The 15,048-nt window shown below is 47.5% G+C and overlaps 1 protein-coding gene across 1 annotated transcript in view; it reads right to left on the reverse strand.

The window, feature by feature from the left end:
* Positions 1 to 15,048, reverse strand: part of PAK2 (p21 (RAC1) activated kinase 2) — a 403,878-nt gene that overhangs the window by 192,236 nt on the left and 196,594 nt on the right. Inside the window, exon 8 of the mRNA XM_085634213.1 lies at positions 1,580 to 1,643. Coding sequence (XP_085490339.1) covers positions 1,580 to 1,643 — 64 coding nt within the window. The remainder of the gene's footprint in view (positions 1 to 1,579; positions 1,644 to 15,048) is intronic.

Here is a 15,048-nt window from a genome sequence, read left to right on the forward strand (position 1 = left end):
CCATTCCAGTCAGAATATAAGAGAAGTTAAAGCGTCCTACTTTGTTCAGCTACAAACGCTCTGTTCCTTTCTTTTTAAGACAGTGAATCGGATGCAGAGGCATTCAGAGATAATATAGAGAGCAGATGGGCGCCCTTCTAATATTTGAACATTTAGAGGATTTCCCAGCCGCCAGAGGCTAAACAGAGGGTCCTCTCAAGTGGAATATCCATCTACATTAAACAGAAGCAAGGGGCACCTTGTACTTTGTGTGTGTGGCAGCACTTTCACTGTAGGTTTAGACTTTATGCAAGCAGAGACTGCAGTAGACCAGAATTTTCCCCTTTATTCAGGGATAGGGTCCTACAGTCTTTTCGCTCATCTACACAAGACTGATCCTGGTCAGCAAAAAGTTAGGTATTCTGAAAAAGTAAGATCTTAGACAGCATGCTGACAAAAGCTTCTTCTTCCTCAAGATAATGCATACAAAAGGCGGCAAGCAAATTTGACGCCTTTATCCATCTGGATTGCTCTAACAATTGTACACAAATTATTGCAAGGACAGAAACATAAGGTTACAGTACCTCTGCTAAATCTTCAAGACTACGACCAAGAGAGCAGCAATTAATTATTGCCTATCAAAGTATGCAATCAAAGGCAGATGACCCAGAATTAAATTTGCGATTCCTTGAAACAAAATTATTTTCTTATGAAGAAGTGTTGGGTCAAAAGTGTCCCTTCCTTGGTATACAGGCTTCTTTCTCTGCCCTGAATGACCAAATGCCACTGTTGAGTTTTGGCATTCCTCACTACCTTCCTTACCTGAAAGGCCTACAACTACTCACCCTGCCTAACCAGAGTGTATGTACATACAGGGTTGTACTTGGCCCATAGTGCAAAGCTATAGTAGGAAGGGCCGCAGGACACCACTGGCCAACTTTCTCAACAACCACAGTTGAGGGGGGGGTCTAATAATCTGCGTGCTTTGTGGACAACCCGACATGGGCTAAAATAGAGAGGCAATGAAGTTTATCACACATTCCAATTAGAATAGGGTTTCTAGTTCCTTATTTTCATACCCAAATCATACCCAATTCTCTTAAACTAGCTTCTTAGCCACTGAAATATCACACCTTAACTAGAAGCTTTGCAGTTACGACTAGGGATGATATAAGCATTGCTTATGTCCTTCACGACTCACTGCTATCCTTTTGATGCATCTACACTAGAACCTAAAACACACATTCTTGGATAGGGACATTTTCTAAAAAATACATTTTGAAATATCAAACGTCTTTACTAGTGCCAAAAGATGAGAATAAGATATTGTTGGCAAAAGGAAAAGAAGACAATCCAAAACTATAGTAAGTGCAATATACTGTTCAGATAAAGACTTTCAAAGTTATGTGCACATTCACAGAGCGGCAATAAAATGTTTACTCTGCTATTCAAGGCATGCTTCAGTGTACTTGAGCAATATTTATGTGGGTAACTCCCAATTTTCAATCACAAAAACTAGACTTTTACAAACTCCCAACAATGCACAAAAATAAATGAGACACAACGACCAAAAACTACAATCTGTATTCCAGATACTGACCCTTGGCCAATTTTTTCATATCTTGTGTACTTCTTCTTTGGGTCTCCTATGCTAACAATGGTTCCTATAGAAAGGTAAAATAACACGGGTAAGGTCAGCAAGAAAATCTGAGGAGAAAGCAAGAACGGCAAAACATTTACACAGTAACAGTCGACGTCTCTACTGTTGTAACTATTTGTCTTTACCTACTAGGGCGTAACAATGTAGGCAACACCATAAAAAAGAACGATGTGGAAAACAATTGCAATGGAAATACTTCCCTCGCAGTAACTTCGGTTCGCTGTGGTTTTGTATATCCACCTTCACAAATGGTTAGGAATTTCATGAAACATATGCAGGACCAGAAGTTCTTTATCAAGAGTGTGCAATCTCCTTACATTTCTCATCGGGACCTCACATTAATGTTCCCTCTCTTGAGCATCAACCGGTCACTAAATACTTTTTACTGGTATCCCAGACCAGTTGTCTCATTTTGCTCTGTCACAAAACATTGTAGCACAATATGCATTTAATTAGGAGATAGTTGGATTGGTGTGGAGGGATAGAGGGCTAAAAATAATTACAGAAATACCATAATGAAAGTTTTTAAGTCGGTCTCTCCTTCCTTGCCCAGATGAATGTAAAGCAGATTCCATGGACACAGAAATCTTAACCAAGTTTCGTGAAATCGGATTTTCTGGCCAAACATTACCTTTCCAACAATCTATCCATTGAACAATATTTACAGAAGGCATCTGAAAAGCTATTACTTAGTTCTGATGGAATGAGCAGGTCTTGGAGAAGGTTGAATCCACTTGGGACTTAAGAGTTGAATACTTATTGGGCCATCCATTAGCAACTTTTGTCACCGAGTTGTCCAGAGTGCAACAATCATACGTTATGAGAAGAGCCGATTGCCTTAAATAAACATTTTTTTCAAAGTATAGCTTAAGAGCACTGGAAACATCCAAATTAAGAAGCATTTTCATAGCAGAAAAAATATGAGGTCTGTGTTGAAAAACTTGAAAAGTTATTTTCTGTTCAATTAAATAGAAATAGGGCTGAACTCAGACCCCCCCCCCTCTTTTGTGAAAAATCAGCTTGAAGGTTAGCAATGCTCCTAGCCAAATTGAAAGTGAAGTGAAGGGTTGGGTTCAATGTTAAGCAGCATGTGCAAATTGCAGTGAGGCAATGGATTTCCAACTGGTGAGCTAAATGTTGAAGGTCATCATCATTTTGCAGCCTCAGTATTAAACTAGGCACCTGCTTATCAAGAAAGGCAGGGAAAGCAGAGATCTAATGGTTAAAGGAAACATAGGATCACCAAGAGATTTAAAGTGATGTCGTTGGGAGTGGTCAAGATGGTGGCCATGGCGTACGCAGTTTAGCAAGCTCTGCACCGGCCCAACAAATAACTCCAATTATCCTGCCCTCTCGCTCGACCCAACGGGCGGATAGCCCATGCCGGGACCCAGGGAGGCTACAATGCTGTCTCAGGTGATGCGTCAGTGAAGTGGAACCAACGTGTGTCTAGACCGCATCATAACACGGCCTGTAACAGGCAGGAATCCACCCCCCACCCCGGCCTCCCTCCGGACCAGAAACGACAGAGGAGAGACGTTATTGCCATATGAGAAGCCATATCTGAGGTGAGCGCGGCACAGGCGGGGACAAGAAACCAAGCACGTGGCACACCCGTGCCGATTGAGCTGGAGGCATCCAGTCATGGGGCGTATGGCCTTATAAGGCAGCAATCTTCCACACAAGCCAGCTGAGAAAGAGGCCCTGCGCACCTCCCAAAAACAACACACACACACACACACACACACACACACACACACACATAATCAGAGACTGGCATGAGGCACAGTAGAGGGGCGGAACCTGCGACCCATGTACAGCAAAGCAACCCACCTGGGTCGGTTTGAGTGGAAAGTTACCGAAGCCCCATGATGGTATCAACCAATTCAAATCCGAAAAGAAGCTTGGGTCTGAATATTGGCAAGAGGTAGGACGCTGCATCAACCAAGAAGGGTATTTGCCGGGGCGCCAAGTAGGAAACGCTCACTGACCTGGTGTGCAACCGCTGCGCATGGGAGACCAAATTTCTGAGGCGCCGTGCTGGCAATTAAATTGCGCCAATATGCTAGCACTATGGACCACAGGGAAAGCGCTGGCATGGGTGATTGACTACATTAAATTCCCCGCCAAGGTCCAGTACTAGGGAGGATTGCCCAGACGACTGCCCCCCAGTGGGGAACCTACTGATTGGAGACGCCAGTCCGGCTGCTCAGTTAATAGCGGATTTGAGGCTGAGGTGCGGTTGGTATCCCCATCCTATGCAGTACCTATAATCGAAAACCTGGAAGGGGTCCTGGATCCCCTAAGGCTCTAAGTACAGGCACCGGGGAGCCCAGGGATCACAGTCACATAGGGAAAGCACTCAGAGCTGCCAGAGGTTGAAAAAGGTGGACCCAACTGACCGAACGATGGGTAAAGACAGGCCGCAAAGGGGAAAGCAGCAAACAAGAACCAACCAGTATACCGCGCAGGGGAATACAGCGTGAAGTGAAACTCCCAAAGAGCCTCAAAGACTGGCTGAGGCTCCACAACAGGACCCCACGGAAGCACAGATTCACGCTGCAATCCAGGCGTCTAGTGCAACAGTCGTCTAGGCGGTGTCGCTGGATGTTGGTCTGCTGAGGGTGGATTTGCGGACGGTAGCGGAGCGCTCCAGCGCCACAGAACAAACAGTCTGAGAAATGCGAATTGAGCTAACCTTAAAAACGGCGCTCTCAGATATTAGAACAAAGACCGCGATCTTGAAGTAAATAGCCGAAGATGCAGAAGGACGCTCACGGAGATGTAATTTACGATACGTGGGCTTTCCGGATGGCACAGAGGGGAGGGCCCCGGAACAGTTTCTGGAAAGCTGGATAAAGAAAATCTTGCTGGAAACACCCACGTCTGATCTGTTTATAATTGAGATCACACACAGAGCACTGATCCAGGCTCCCCCTGCTGCTCGTCTCAGGGAATAGTAGTCTGGCAGGATGGATCGCTCGCAATGGAGCAAATCGCGTTGGGCCCAGAGGAAAGGCGCTTGCCCCACGTGGACCTGGCACTAATGCATACTGAACAAAAGGAAGCTATGGCGCTAGTGGAAACTGTGACTGTGTGACTCGGATACTGGTTCTGGAAACATTGAAAAAGACACTCCGCAAAACAGACGACCCATAGACTCCGAGCTAACGGAGCCCGGAACGGACTATCAAGATAAGTGGTGGGTGGGGTTCACAGGTCAAAATGGGATAGAGACTAAAATATGGACAGATCTGCTAAATGTAGCCTGAATTTCATTGGTGTCTCTACAAGAGACGGCGAGAGTCAGCAAAAGGGATGAAACGTATAGATGGAAAAATGGAACACCACTCTTAGAGCACATCTCCACATAAACAAAACAACCACCACCCCCAACAGCTGTCAATTGACAACCATAATCCCCAACCATCTCATGCGGAGTGGCCCCACCTCAGTGACCCTATACTCCAACAGCACAGTATTGATCCAATCCGCCAACGACAACCTAGATGCATTTGACTCACTTTCCCCTCACTATGCAACGCCCCCTCTCTCACATGGCACTCCAGCCTGAATAACTTCCCACCCCAGGAGGGACTGACCAGCTGGACTCCACCAAAATCCAATCCCGCTCCCGGTACCTACTGCACTAACAAACCCCCCCCCCCCCCCCGAACACCGCCCCCCCCCCACTCCGTCCCGACCACACGTTCCCCATACCCCCCTTCTACCATTAGCAATAGGAACGGCTCTAGTGAGGCTCCCCAACCCCCGTAGCCCGAAACCTCCCCCCTCTCGCCTCACTCTGCCCTACCAACAAACAACCAGCGAGCGCCACCAACCCGCAATCTAAGACGCCCAGCTCCCTCTCGCTTCCCTCACGCAAGCTGAGGTTTCCAAATTTTTGTCGTAAACCCTCTCACTCATTACCCACGACTACCCTAAGAGACAACACTGACAACGAGAACAACAAAACCCACTTTATCAAGCAAAAGCTCCCGTCGTCTCGAGACATCCCTCCCCAAAACACCCCCCTCCACCCTACATGGGAGATGGCGCAACGTCTCGCCTTGCTAGAAAGCCAACTAGGCCTCAAAGAAATCACAATGAACCTCTAACTCTGCAGACCCAACCAACACCCGCACCCGACCCCCACCACCTACAATTATAAACGCCCAAGGCCCCTAAGGCTCCATGGCCCTGTTGGAACACTACCCCTCTGCTGGACTCGGCACAAAGACCCAGAAGAACAAGTGATGCAATGTCCTCATGTGAAGCTTTAGACCTTGCCTCCTCTTACACCACTTCCACGACTACCACCCCCAATCCTCAGATCCAGGTCATCACAGGAGTTAGAAGAGATCGCTCTCCTCCCAAATCTCCAAGACCACCAGCATGCCTCACGATCATTCCGAGGGCCTCCCCAGTGAAATTACCTAAAAACAGAGTCCAGCACCAACTGCATGCTTATTAACAGTAGATCAGCCATCAAACATGCCACAGAGCTAGCTGAAACCATCTTGACCCATGACAGACATCACGTTCATCACCGAAACTTGGCTTAATGAGTTCTCCTCCCCAATCATGGACATGCTCATGCCCCCAGGCTTTGCAATCATAAAGACAGAAAAATCGGGGGGGGGGGGGCATAGCAATAATACACAAAAATACCATCTGCGTGACGGAGACCGAATCCCTCAAGTGCAACACTTTTGAACGTCTTACCGCCAACATCAAGATGACAGAAAGCAAAACACTATTTTGCCATCTCCTCTACCATCCGCCAGGCAACAACACCCCATTTGGAGAACACCTATCAGATCGGATATCTAACTGCGCACTCCGGGACACCAGCAACTTAATTCTAGGGGACCTCAAACTCCACTGGAACGAGGAAAACAACCTGCTGATTCAAAACCTGAACGAACTCCTACACAACAACCACCTCACCCAACACTGCTCAGAGGAAACCCACAACAAAGGATCAACCCTGGATGTCATCATTGCCCAATCCGATGCAGTCACGATCGCCCGCATCGTGCCCGTCGACTGGTCTGAACATCATATCATCCTATTTCACATCAACCAACCGATACTACGCGAACCCCCCAATCAGGTCCACCCCCACTGGATAAGAAATCTAAAGCAGATCCCCATGGACGTCCTGGAAGAAAGGATTAGCTCTCTCCTCCCCACCTCCTCTGACGACCTATCCACTACAGAACTCACCACAACTCCACTATGATCAACATTTTGGACCAAATTGCACCCTTAAAACAAAAAAGAGCCAGGGCCACTCCTTCCAGATCCTGGTTTAACACAAATGCAGAAAGAAGAAAACTCAGAGCAATGGAAAGACTCTGGCAGAACAATCCGTCCCGAATCCTCCTGGAACAACTCAAAGCAACACGCAAGGAGTACATAAACCACATCAAGAGCGAGAAAACTTCCTTCTTTCGCAATGCCCTTGAAAACGCGAAAAACAGACCAACTGAGCTCTTCACCCTCATCAGGCAACAAACTTCCAAGCCCCCGTATCCACAACAGAGGCTTCCAATGCCCAGTGTGAACTTTGCCAACTTCTTCAACGACAAAATCTCCAAGATTGAGCTATCCCTGGACATAACCGTAACCTCGTCCATAGGAGACCTGCCCCAGGAGCAGATGGTAACACACCCAATCGCCCTCCTAACCATCCTAACAAATGGAAATCATTCAACCCCGTCTCGGAATTAGAGACAGTCAAATTGATCTCCACCTCTATACCCTCCTCACATGCTATGGACCCCATTCCTGCCCAAATGGCCAAAAAGCTAAAACTCTCCCTAGCACCACTCTGGACCAGGATCATAAACAGCTCCCTGAGCTTCGGAGTCATTCCGGACTGCCTCAAAGTTGGCCAAGTCACGCCACTACTGAAAAAACCAAGCTTGGACATCAATGATTTGAACAACTAGAGACCCATCTCCAATCTTCCTCTCCTGGCCAAAACTTTGGAAAAGTGTGTTCCAACTGACAACACATGGACAGCATCAATAACCTGGACCCCCACCAATCGGGCTTCAGAAAAGGGTGCAGCACAGAGAGAGCGATCCATAATATCGTGGAGATCTACACAAGTCCCTCGATTCATACCAATGCTCCCTACTCATCCTCCTGGACCTATCAGCAGCCTTCGATACGGTTGACCACCAACTACTCATTAAAGTACTTCAAGAAAGGTTAGGGGCTGAAGAGGTAGTCTTACACTGGTTCTGCTCCTTTATCCAAAATCGCTCTCAAAGAGTCAAAAATCAACAACTTCACGTCCGAACTCCACCCTGTCAGCAGAGGCGTCCGTCAAGGATCAGTCCTCTCCCCGCAACTATTCAACATATACATGGAACCCCTAACCACCATTCTCAAAAGATCCAACATTCCCTTCCACCCCTATGCGGACGACAACCAGATCTATCTCGAAACCTCCCCCATTGAAGACATCCAGCGACTCAATGACACTCTTAGAGAAGTCCAACACTGGCTCTCATTAAACCACTTGAAATTGAATTAAGACAAAACGGAAATCCTCCTGATTTCCAACGAAACAGATAACCCCCTAGACACAGAATGGCTAAAAGCAATTGATGCGCTCAACGACAATCTCTCCCTGGCCGACTCCGTCAAATTGCTGAGAATCACCTTGGACCCCAAACTAAGCATAGTCAAACACATCAAGAACACAGCAAAGAGTGCCTTCCTCAACCCGAAACTACTAAGCAAGATAAAACACTTCATACCGACCAACGACCTCAAACAAGCGACACAATCCTTGGTACTTTCCATATTGGATTACGGAAATGCAACTCTCACTGGCACAGCAAATTCACACCTAGCACTGCTCCGATCAACCCTTAATGCAGCTGAAAGAATGGTCACCGGAGTAAAAAAATAGGACCACGTCTCGCCACCACTGAGAGTTGAAATGGCTCCCAGTTGAAATGCGTGACAATTACAGAACTGCCTGCCTCACGCATAAAGCCCTTCACACAGGGAAACCCGCATACCTGGCCTCCAAACTCACGAAGGACGATCAGACAAGGAACCTCAGGAGGTCCAACACTACTCCTCATCCCGTCGAAACCCGTACACAAAAAAACGCAGCACGATCCTTCTCTGGAAATGCGCCCAAAATCTGGAACTCCATCCCAGTTCATATCAGGACCATTCCCTCCTTTCCAAAATTCAAAAGGCAGCTCAAAGACCTCTTCCTCAAATGGATAGTGTGCAACTAAAACTCGCAAGCATGCACACTTTGGCACAATGACACTTTGAAACGAAGACCTCTACCTCACGCCTAGCCCGACTCCTTCCCACTATCCCCCTGTTCAGAAGGATGCGCGGCTTGAAATACTGTGCTCATTATTACGAGACTACGCAACTTCCCGGCCTCTAGCATCATACAACGTGCTAAGTCTCCTTCTGCACCTTGAGGCTTTTTTTGTTTGACTACTGTTATAATACCCGTCTGTTTAATACTGCTATAATATGTGTTCTCCTCTTTACTAAGTGTTGTAAAGCGCTCCGATACCTTCGGGTCTGGCTAGCGCAATATAAAACTTAGAAAAAAATAAATAAATAGTTGTGAGATGGGCCGGAGAGGCCTCCTTCTCCCCTGCTATATCTTTTATTCTCCACATCTCCTTTACTGTATTCATTCACAGGTTCTTCTTGCCTGGTTATCTTTTATCTTTCTATCATACGGCTGGGGAAGCACAAATTGTTCACCTAGTATTTTCCCGGGGGTGGAGGGTGGTTCTGGTGCAAAGGCAGCATAAGCGAATGGTTAGGACATTACGGTGTCACTGGATAGATGGCACAGTTTAAAATTGTGACTTGGAATATGCGGGGGCTTAATTCCTTCATTAAACGATATAGGGTGCACCCATACCTCCACGGCATAAATAGAACACTGCTCCAAGAGACGCACCTGAACCTAATTTGTTGGCCCCCACCCAGTTAGTAAATGCATAAAGGGGGAGCGTTCCATATCGGAATTGAAGGAACAGTTTCTTGGCTTCAAGGAGTTGAATGAGGTCTAAAGCCGGCTCCAATTTGTAAAGTAATTTAACATCTAAAAACCTAGAGGTTAGACTAGATGTCAGTCACCCTACTAATGCACATCAATCGGTATTCTTTAAGAGCAGAAGTTAGTGACTGTTTGGAAGTAACAAGACATGATTCCTCAGGTGAAGACCACTAGTCATTCCTCCCTATTTGACGGAAAGCATCACGAATATAGGACAGCCAGGGGATTTTCCCCACCCCCTGGATGTGCATGACTGATTTTAATTCCTTTTTAACCAGCTCTGGGGTGCTCCATAGCCGTCCCCAATAAAGGAGTGGGCGAGAGGCGATCACTTCGGCAATGGGGAGGATGCCCAGGTCCATCCTTAGAGGAATTAAGGGAGTGCTTTGAGGGGGACCCAAGAGTTGCCTTAAAAAATTGTTTTCGGTCACTGCCAGGGTTTTAATCTTGCAGTGACCCCAAAGTTCAGCTCCGTACAAGGTGGCACCCCTTGCTTGAACTTTCTAAATTTCTACAGGGGGGGGGCCAATAACCTTTACGGCGCAACTCCTATGAAATTTTAGAATCCCCCCACTGGCCTGGATGAGTTTTAAGTTCGCCTTGGTGATCTACGGCCCTCATTCCATTTTGTCATTTGGGGTAAGACCTAAGTAGTCAAAAACAGGGACCCTCTCTAGGGGCCTGTGGTCCATTTTAGGATGTGGGCAATTTGTAGAGTCAGCATGGAAGACCATATACTTTGTTTTCATTATATTCACTTCAAGGTTCCTTTTCTTACAAAACAAGCTAAATTTCTCTAAGACACGCTGCATCCCCATAGGTGTTTTAGATAGGAGCAGCGAGTCGTCCGCAAACATTAATGCAGGAATTTTGCGGTTAGCAAGTTTAGGGGAATCTATGTCCTTGACTGCTAAGAGATCCTCGATTAGACCGTTTAGAAAAAGTGAGAAAAGGGTTGGTGCGAGAACGCAGCCTTGTCTCACGCCCTTCCCTACAAGAATCAGAGCTGAAAGTTTCCCTCTATTCCCAAATCTGATTTTAGCAAAGGTGCCTTCATGGAGGCGTTTAAACTGTTGACAAAGGTAAACTGGAGCCCCCATCTCGAACAGGAAGTCCCACAACTGGTCTCGATCTACCAAATCAAACGCTGATTTGAGGTCCACGAATGTGAGGTAGAGAGCCTCCCTCCAGCGTGATGGTTCTCCAATAGATCAGTTGTAATCTAAACAACTGATCTATAGTTGAGATTTTGGATTTAAAACCAGCTTGAAGAGGGGTGAGTATATTATGATCTTCCATCCAAATCTGCAGCCTTCCCAAAAGAACACGTGCAAAAATCATTTGAGTTACATAAATTAGGCTAATAGGCCTATAATTAGCCGGATCTATGGGAGAACCTTTTTTGTAAATGGGAATGATCTCGGCACCCGTCTATGTTGGGGGGGGGGGGGGGGGGGAGGGGGTGTCAAACCATAAAGAACTGCATTAAAGAGGGACCGCAGGTATGGAACCCAAACTACCTGATCGGTTTTAAATAGATCTCCTGGGGCCCTATCGAATCCGGGTGCCTTATTAGGCAAGACTTTGGCCAAGGCCACTGTTACCTCAGCCAAAGAACAAGGGGGGATGTCAGCAAGTGGAACGTAAATAAAATCAATTACTGGCGGCCCCTTTACAACAGTTCCTATTTGGGACTTCGGCGATCTCATTTCAAAATGCTATGCACAGACTTGCTCCCCGAGGTTTGGCTCAATTGCATTCTTGCCCTCGAGTTTACCTGTCTTCACCAAATTCCAAAACCCTCTAGGGTCCCTGTCGTTTAGGGCTTTTTTAATGGCCTGCCACCTCTCCGTTTCCCATTCAGATTTCGCTTCTAAAATAAGTTTCTTAAAAGAAACCCTTGCCTCCCTAATACGTGGAATATCGCCCTCACGTGATTTAATCAACAGGGCGTTCCTTGCATCTCTATTGTACCAGGGACTAATACCTCTTTGCTCCTTTCTTTTATGGGTTGAAGTAGTATAAAAAAAACTCTGCCAGGGTTCCAACCATATCCTGGTGGTTATCCCCAACTCCTCTAAAAAAAATCAGTACCACCGCATCTATCTGTGATAGGACTAGCCTTTACCAAAAAGGATATGATAGATTTATACAGTGAAGCCTTTGCCTCAGGTAATTGTAAAAAAAGTTCCAACGGATTCTTCTACCTCCCTCTATTACAATTAGATTAGAAGGGGGCAGAGTAGTCGGAGAACACCCATCGCAACGCATGCGTCGCATGCGTTTACATCGCATGCCGTCACAACGCACGCGACGTTACACCGCGTGCGTTCACTACGCACGACGTTCCATCGCGGGTGCCATTGCATCGCGGGTGCCATGGCATCGCGGGCGCTGTTAGAACGCAGGCGCGGGTACACGGGCGGCAGGGGAGACAACGTTGGAACCAGGTAAGGTCGACGCTGGTTTAGGGTAGTTTATGGGTAGTGCAGTGGAAGGGGGGGGGGGTTTAGGTTTTAGGGCTTAGGGTTAATTGTTGTATATGGGAGTGTTTTAGGCTTTAGGGTTAGGGCTTAGGGTTGGGGGGCGTATATGCTAGTGTTTTAGGCTTATGTTAGTGTATGGTACTGTTTTGCCGTGAGTGTCGGGCGGAGTGCTGGAATGCGTGGTCTTTGTGTGCGTTGTAAATGTCTTTTGCATGCGTGTGAAGGCATCGTGCGATGTTGTGGTTTGCGTGGTGAATGCATGCGATGTAACGGTGTGTGCGATGTAATGAATGCGATGTAGTGGTGTGCGTTTTTTTGTTTGCATTGAATCGTCATACATCCGGGTAGTCTCAGCTTGCCCTGCTACCAGTTAACACCAGTCCAAGGTAACAACCAGCGGATTGTGATAGCTTTCAGCACGAGGCTGTACCGGGAAATTCACTATCCAATGCCAGATATCCACCTTCACCAAGATGTAATCAATTGTGGATGCCTGGCCATTTCTTTAAAAAGTGCGTTTCCCTGGATTATCCGCAGGTAATCGACCGTTACATGCCCTCAGCGAGTAGTTAAGAGTGAGTGAGATCAACTGCAGGGCTAGAGGGGTCCAGCCCCTCAAGAATAATGATTACACAATGGAATTCCCCACGTTGAATCCTCATCAGTCGTTATGGGGTGGGATAAACAATTTAAGGGTTCAAAGTGGCAATTAAAATCCCCACCGATAATAGGAAAGACTTGCTCAGGCAACGACGAGAGAAAGGCGGACAGACAGTCTAACGTCTGTGAGGTCTGCCCATACCTTACAGGGCGAGAGTAAACATTAATAATAGCCACTTTAGGGAAGTCGTTCAGAGTGAGAAAAATAAATAGGATATCAGGGGAGTGGGTATCTATCGGCTTAACTAAGCATTCGAGGTGTGTACCGACGCAGATGCCCAACCCCCCTGATGGCCTGCCCCTAGGCCCCTAGACGGCCGCTTTACAATATGTGTTACAACAAACAAATGATGGACGGAATGCTGACAATGCAGACATTCTCCCCCAGTCAAGAGATCTGGGTTAAATCCATCGTTCTTTTGCCCACCACGCCACCCCAGTTCAGACATGGCCATATGCAAATCAGTCTTGACCCTGTGCCTCATGGGAACAGTCCAGCCCGAACTGCCAAGCCATGTCTTCCCTGGACCGGAATCAAGCATCCTAGGACCAGTTTCTGGCTATCAGCCGTCATCAGCCAGGATAGCTTGACTCCAGTGGCGTAGTGAGCACGGGTCCCACGTCTGGGAATACCCATCCCACTTAGGGCGAAAAGCGTTACAACAAACAAATGATGGACGGAATGCTGACAATGCAGACATTCTCCCCCAGTCAAGAGATCTGGGTTAAATCCATCGTTCTTTTGCCCACCACGCCACCCCAGTTCAGACATGGCCATATGCAAATCAGTCTTGACCCTGTGCCTCATGGGAACAGTCCAGCCCGAACTGCCAAGCCATGTCTTCCCTGGACCGGAATCAAGCATCCTAGGACCAGTTTCTGGCTATCAGCCGTCATCAGCCAGGATAGCTTGACTCCAGTGGCGTAGTGAGCACGGGTCCCACGTCTGGGAATACCCATCCCACTTAGGGCGAAAAGCGTTACAACAAACAAATGATGGACGGAATGCTGACAATGCAGACATTCTCCCCCAGTCAAGAGATCTGGGTTAAATCCATCGTTCTTTGTTGTTGTTTTTGCATTTGTCACCCCGAGTGGGAAGGGTATGCTCAGACGTGAGTCCCTTGCTCTCCATGCCACTGGAATCAGGCTATCCTGGCTGACGAGGGCTGAAAGCCCGAAACCGGTCCTAGGATGCTTGTTTCCAGTCCAGGGAGGACCTGGCTTGGCAGTTCGGGCTGAACTGTTCCCATGGGGCACAGGGTCAAGACTGATTTGCATATGGCTGGGTTCAAACTGGAATGGCATGGTGAGCAAAAAAACGATGGATTTAGGCCCAGATCTCTGTACTGGGGTGAATGTATGACATTGTTCTGCATTCTGTCCATCAATTGTTGTTTTTGCATTTGTCACCCCGAGTGGGAAGGGTATGCTCAGACGTGAGTCCCTTGCTCTCCATGCCACTGGAATCAGGCTATCCTGGCTGACGAGGGCTGAAAGCCCGAAACCGGTCCTAGGATGCTTGTTTCCAGTCCAGGGAGGACCTGGCTTGGCAGTTCGGGCTGAACTGTTCCCATGGGGCACAGGGTCAAGACTGATTTGCATATGGCTGGGTTCAAACTGGAATGGCATGGTGAGCAAAAAAACGATGGATTTAGGCCCAGATCTCTGTACTGGGGTGAATGTATGACATTGTTCTGCATTCTGTCCATCAATTGTTGTTTTTGCATTTGTCACCCCGAGTGGGAAGGGTATGCTCAGACGTGAGTCCCTTGCTCTCCATGCCACTGGAATCAGGCTATCCTGGCTGACGAGGGCTGAAAGCCCGAAACCGGTCCTAGGATGCTTGTTTCCAGTCCAGGGAGGACCTGGCTTGGCAGTTCGGGCTGAACTGTTCCCATGGGGCACAGGGTCAAGACTGATTTGCATATGGCTGGGTTCAAACTGGAATGGCATGGTGAGCAAAAAAACGATGGATTTAGGCCCAGATCTCTGTACTGGGGTGAATGTATGACATTGTTCTGCATTCTGTCCATCAATTGTTGTTTTTGCATTTGTCACCCCGAGTGGGAAGGGTATGCTCAGACGTGAGTCCCTTGCTCTCCATGCCACTGGAATCAGGCTATCCTGGCTGACGAGGGCTGAAAGCCCGAAACCGGTCCTAGGATGCTTGTTTCCAGTCCAGGGAGGACCTGGCT

The sequence above is a fragment of the Triturus cristatus genome, chromosome 11 (assembly GCF_964204655.1).
Source record: "Triturus cristatus chromosome 11, aTriCri1.1, whole genome shotgun sequence".
Lineage (NCBI taxonomy): Eukaryota > Metazoa > Chordata > Amphibia > Caudata > Salamandridae > Triturus > Triturus cristatus.